A 4,871-nucleotide genomic window follows, 5' to 3' on the forward strand; every position below is an offset into this window, starting at 1 on the left:
GTTACCTATTTCAAAATAACACTGGGAGAAACATTTCTGCACCAAAACAACTGCTGTAAAAAGCTGGTTCAAATGGTCCTCATCCACAGAAATGACTTCTCCCCACGCACTTTCTCCTGCTGGACACCTGCAACACACGCACCTCAGCAGAGTGGGAACCTCCCAACCAAAGCCCTTCTCTGCAACAGAGACACGAAGACAAGACCTCACCGCCAGAGGCAAAACTGTTTCATGCTGGAGGAGCACTTCCATCTTTAACAGCCTCTGTGTAACCCTCCTGTTTATTTCAAAGCTGTGTATCTTAAGCTTCCTGATGCCAATAATGCATTTTCATTTAATGCTCCGAGATGGTTTTTATCCGATTCATGACTGTCATTCTGTTCTCTAGGCATCTCTTAAGGCTCTTGCTTACATGTACCTTAAACTGCTAAGTGATCTACTCTATACAGAACATACTGCAGTGTCTTCACTTTGTTTTTAAAAGCCCCTTAATTTTGTCTATCAGTGCTGTCAGACTACAAAATATTAAATTATAAAAAAGGCCGATATACACAATCCGATATCCAGCAGGACGTTCGGTTTTGCACCACAGGTTGAAGGAAATGTTAAAGGTCAAGGAAATAGAAAAATCCAAAAAGCTTCAAAACAAGCCAGTTCTAGTTTGGATTTTCCTTTTTAAAAGATATAATGCTCTAATAAATGTAATTTAAGGAAGGTCATACACATGACCAGCATCTGCAGTAGGTCACTTCCTTATTTCTCCCACTCCCTCACAAAAATATATATACATATATTTATATAAATGAAATGGTTTTAGATCCAAATGAACTCATTTTGCAGACACAAGTCAGACATGTGGAAGGCAGCAAGACACTAGCATTCTGTTTCTTTGCTGTCCACCCGGTTCTGACGCTGTAGTTTAAAGGACGAAGCTTTCTCACTCCTAACGACAGGATGGTCTGTCAAGTCCTCAAAAGATTTGGCAGCCGAGCTGCTATTTGGGAAAGGGTCCTTCTCAAACCCGTCCTCATCAATGTGAGAGTCGGTGCTTGGGTCCTCCTGAATGGTGTCCATTCTTTGGTGGTCCTGTTTTGGGGCTGCAGTGACAGCAGGCACAGCTGCGATGGGCTGCAGCGGCTGGTGCCGGCTGGTGGACTGCGTGGTGGGGAAGGGCTTGATGATTCGAACAGAAGCAGAGTCCAGGCTGCTGAGCATCTCCACATTCTGCAAGACACAAGCAGCCGTGTCACTGCGAAAACCAGCCAGGAAATGGTCCAGGGTTCAGGTTTCGCATAGCTTTCAAGAGGAACAAGCAACAGGCACCTTCTGAGGAGCACCCGCAGAGCACCAGCACTTAGAGCTGTTTAAAGGCTACTGCTTCCTCCCCTCTGTGCTGACTCAGGCTACCCTGTGCTAGCCAGGCTGAACCCACTGCCTCGCACTGGAAAAAGAGTTAGATTTTGGATTTTACAGTACATTTATGCTTACTAAATAGCAAGGGAACATCCAACAGAAGTTATTTGTAGTTTTCCTCCTCAAGAAATCCAGCTAGGCTGAGCACTAAAGGCACAAAGGCCCTTTTATCTCTGCTTGTTCCTTTTCCATATGAAGCACGACAAGTGACAGCCCCACTGATGACTCAGCCCTACCTCCCCTGGGGCCCAACACTGCTTTGGCAAAACCTAGAGCTGGAAACACAAGGTCGAGCCAGACAGCACCAAGAGCACAGTGCAGGGAAACAGCCAAAGGCGCAGCTTACACCACGCCTCCAACCTGAGGAGTTCCCTGTTTGATGTGCAAGAAGCTGTGCCGAAGGCAGGGTCAAGGATCTGTTCAACCCTCAGCAGATTCAGAAGACATGAGATTTGTTTGTTAAACTGTTGCTGGTGCAAGGGGCCTGTTAACTACACCCCTGCTCTGTTCCTACACCTCCTCTGGCATCTAAGGTGACTTTTCTCAGGGCATTCAAGACCAGCTATGGGGGACCTGCAACGAAGACTGCTTCAGTCGCATCAGCGCAGATGACAGAAGCAATCTGCTTTAGCCACCTGACGCCAGTATGTGTCCCCTGGTGCTTGCACAGAAACTCTGCAAGGCTTTCTTCCCCCTCCCATTACAAAATGACATTTCCTCAATTGAGTATTTCAGTTATTAGTAAGAATTGTCAAAGTCAAAGCACTGGACAGGACATGCAAAAATCTGTCAGAAGGTGCTCTGTGCTGGACTGTAATTACAATTTATCTAGGCACTTGTCTGCTCTTCTCTCCCAACTCAGTATCTACAAGGTGAGAAGTGTCACTGACAGGTCCCTGCACCCATAAGCAACTGCAAGGCTTTAGCACATCTGGCCACTAGAAGCTGACTCCTGTAAGCACCATTCTGCAAAGAACAGACACCACATTTTACAAAGATTTTTCTGCAGTGCCACCCGGCTGAGCCTCGTGAGTTGCTGACACCACTTGGCTGGGAACCACAGTCTGTGGTTGAAGCTGCCGAATGGCCCAGGCCACGGAGGGCACCTGCTGCACAAAGCGGTGCTCTGCAGAGCTGAGCAGCTTCCTGTGCTGGGAGCTGCGGCTGCTGCTGGAGAGCTGCTCTGTCAACAAGGTCAAGGCACAGGTCCAGCCCACCAAGCTGCAGTGCTTGACACACTGAACATGGGCTTGTTCAAGAAAACACCATTTCCCCTCAAGTTGATTCATCCACCTGCAGCGCGAGGCACAGGGCTCCAGGTCTGTCTACAATCACTTTGATAAATACTCTGCACACACCGTAGGTTCAAGGTTTTCTAGAAGATATTAGAGAGGTTTCTGCCAATTTGTATTCAGACAACAACTTACACTGGGGCAAAACAGAGACTTTGTGTTCTCCTCGTACTGCTTGTCCAGTTTCTTGTCCTAATGGAAAACAAACAAACAGAAGCAAACCAAAACACACACACACAAAATAAGGAAGTTGGTTTCCCAGTTGCAAGGTCCCTGCACGTTTCCCTGCAGGGACACAGCAGGGTGTGGGACTGTTTCCTGACCTCCCATGCCTTCCCATCCATCCCAGGGGTGCTTGTGGGGGCAGCAGCCCCTGCTCTAACCCCCACTGCTGTCAGCATCACCCCACGTGGCCATGCTCTCAGTTGCCATGAGCTCGCTCTCTGCCCATCCACCCAAGCTTAACCAAGACCACTTACTGCTCTGGATCTCCCCACAAAATGTGAGTGTCTTATTTCTTAGCAGAGCTTTAGAAGTCTTTGACTCTAATGGAAGTTACCAAAATTATACTTGGGTAGAATTCATGAGGCAGAGGAAGAAAATCTGCCTAGGAAAGAATGGGAAAGGGCTCCAGGGAACAGTCATGGAAGCACTGGGACTGCCAGAGCCTGGCAGAGCTCAGCAGCAGTTTTGCCTACTGAAGGATCTTACAACATGCTGCATCACCCCCCCTACAGAGTTTGCTAAAAGCTTCCCATCATCTCCCACAGACACCTGCCATTTCATATATGAAGGTTGTTCTCTTACAGCTCAATCCAACAGAGCAGTCATCTCAAAGACAGCTTACTCACCACGCAATGCACGAGGATGCTGAGAGGTATCCAAAAAAGTAAGGAGAAGACAAGCACAGAGCCCACTATATTATCTGCCAGGAACTTCCCTGTGAAAGCAGTTCAAATCTGTTAGTTACCTACCCAGTACCGTTTCATGACCATACATCTACCCCCATCCTGCAGCCACTGCTCATGCAAGCCAAATCACAGAATTGCTCAGAGAAGCACAGGCTGCAGGACTAGGCAAAGATAACAGATTACACCATTTTAGAAAATTGTATCCACTATGTTAACAATAATAGTTTTTTCCCCTCTGTTGTTCTCTAATGAGAAATACTGACAGGCCGTAACATTTGACATGAGTTGACTGGGAACAGCCTGTATAGAAACAGCCACTCTGCTGCTCTCAATTACACAAGACCCACTGTGAGTCTGTTACCAAATTCTGATTTTACAGTCAAGCAATAACTACTTGCCTGCACAAACAAAATATCTGAACATCAAAGACATACAAACTGTCCCTACCCACGCAGGCTAAATAGCTTTAACCATTACCTAAGAAACTATTTTTTGACACTACAACTACAGATTGAAAGCCCCAAACCCAGATAATTACACTGTGTAGGCACAGCATTACCGTGAGCACGTGGAGTTACCCAGTCATCACAGCACCAGCTTATTAACTGGTTTAATATTTAAACATTACACACACACACACTCCACACACACACACACACACATTACACACACTCTCACACTCACACACACACACATTACACACACTCTCACACTCACACACACTCTCACACACACTCACACACTACACACACTCGTCACACACACACACACTCGTCACACACACACACACTCGTCACACACACACACACTCCACACACACACTCCACACTCCACACACACACACACACTCCACACACTCACACACACATTACACACATTACACACACTCCACACACACACACATTACACACACTCCACACACACACACATTACACACACTCCACACACACACACATTACACACACTCCACACACACACACATTACACACACTCCACACACACACACATTACACACACTCCACACACACACACATTACACACACTCCACACACACACACATTACACACACTCCACACACACACACATTACACACACTCCACACACACACACATTACACACACTCCACACACACACACATTACACACACTCCACACACACACACATTACACACACTCCACACACACACACATTACACACACTCCACACGCACACACATTACACACACTCCACACACACATTACACACACCCCCACCC

General features: G+C 46.9%; 1 protein-coding gene across 1 annotated transcript in view; it reads right to left on the reverse strand.

The window, feature by feature from the left end:
- Positions 1–371: 371 nt before the first annotated feature.
- The window catches only part of ADAM17 (ADAM metallopeptidase domain 17), a 23,489-nt gene continuing 18,989 nt past the window's right edge, over positions 372–4,871 (reverse strand). Inside the window, exons 16-18 of the mRNA XM_010183250.1 lie at positions 3,557–3,645; positions 2,841–2,897; positions 372–1,224 (exon numbers count right to left, since the gene is read on the reverse strand). Coding sequence (XP_010181552.1) covers positions 874–1,224; positions 2,841–2,897; positions 3,557–3,645 — 497 coding nt within the window. The 3' untranslated portion in view covers positions 372–873. The remainder of the gene's footprint in view (positions 1,225–2,840; positions 2,898–3,556; positions 3,646–4,871) is intronic.

This window comes from Mesitornis unicolor, unplaced genomic scaffold, assembly GCF_000695765.1.
Source record: "Mesitornis unicolor isolate BGI_N332 unplaced genomic scaffold, ASM69576v1 scaffold16774, whole genome shotgun sequence".
Classification (NCBI taxonomy): Eukaryota; Metazoa; Chordata; class Aves; order Mesitornithiformes; family Mesitornithidae; genus Mesitornis; species Mesitornis unicolor.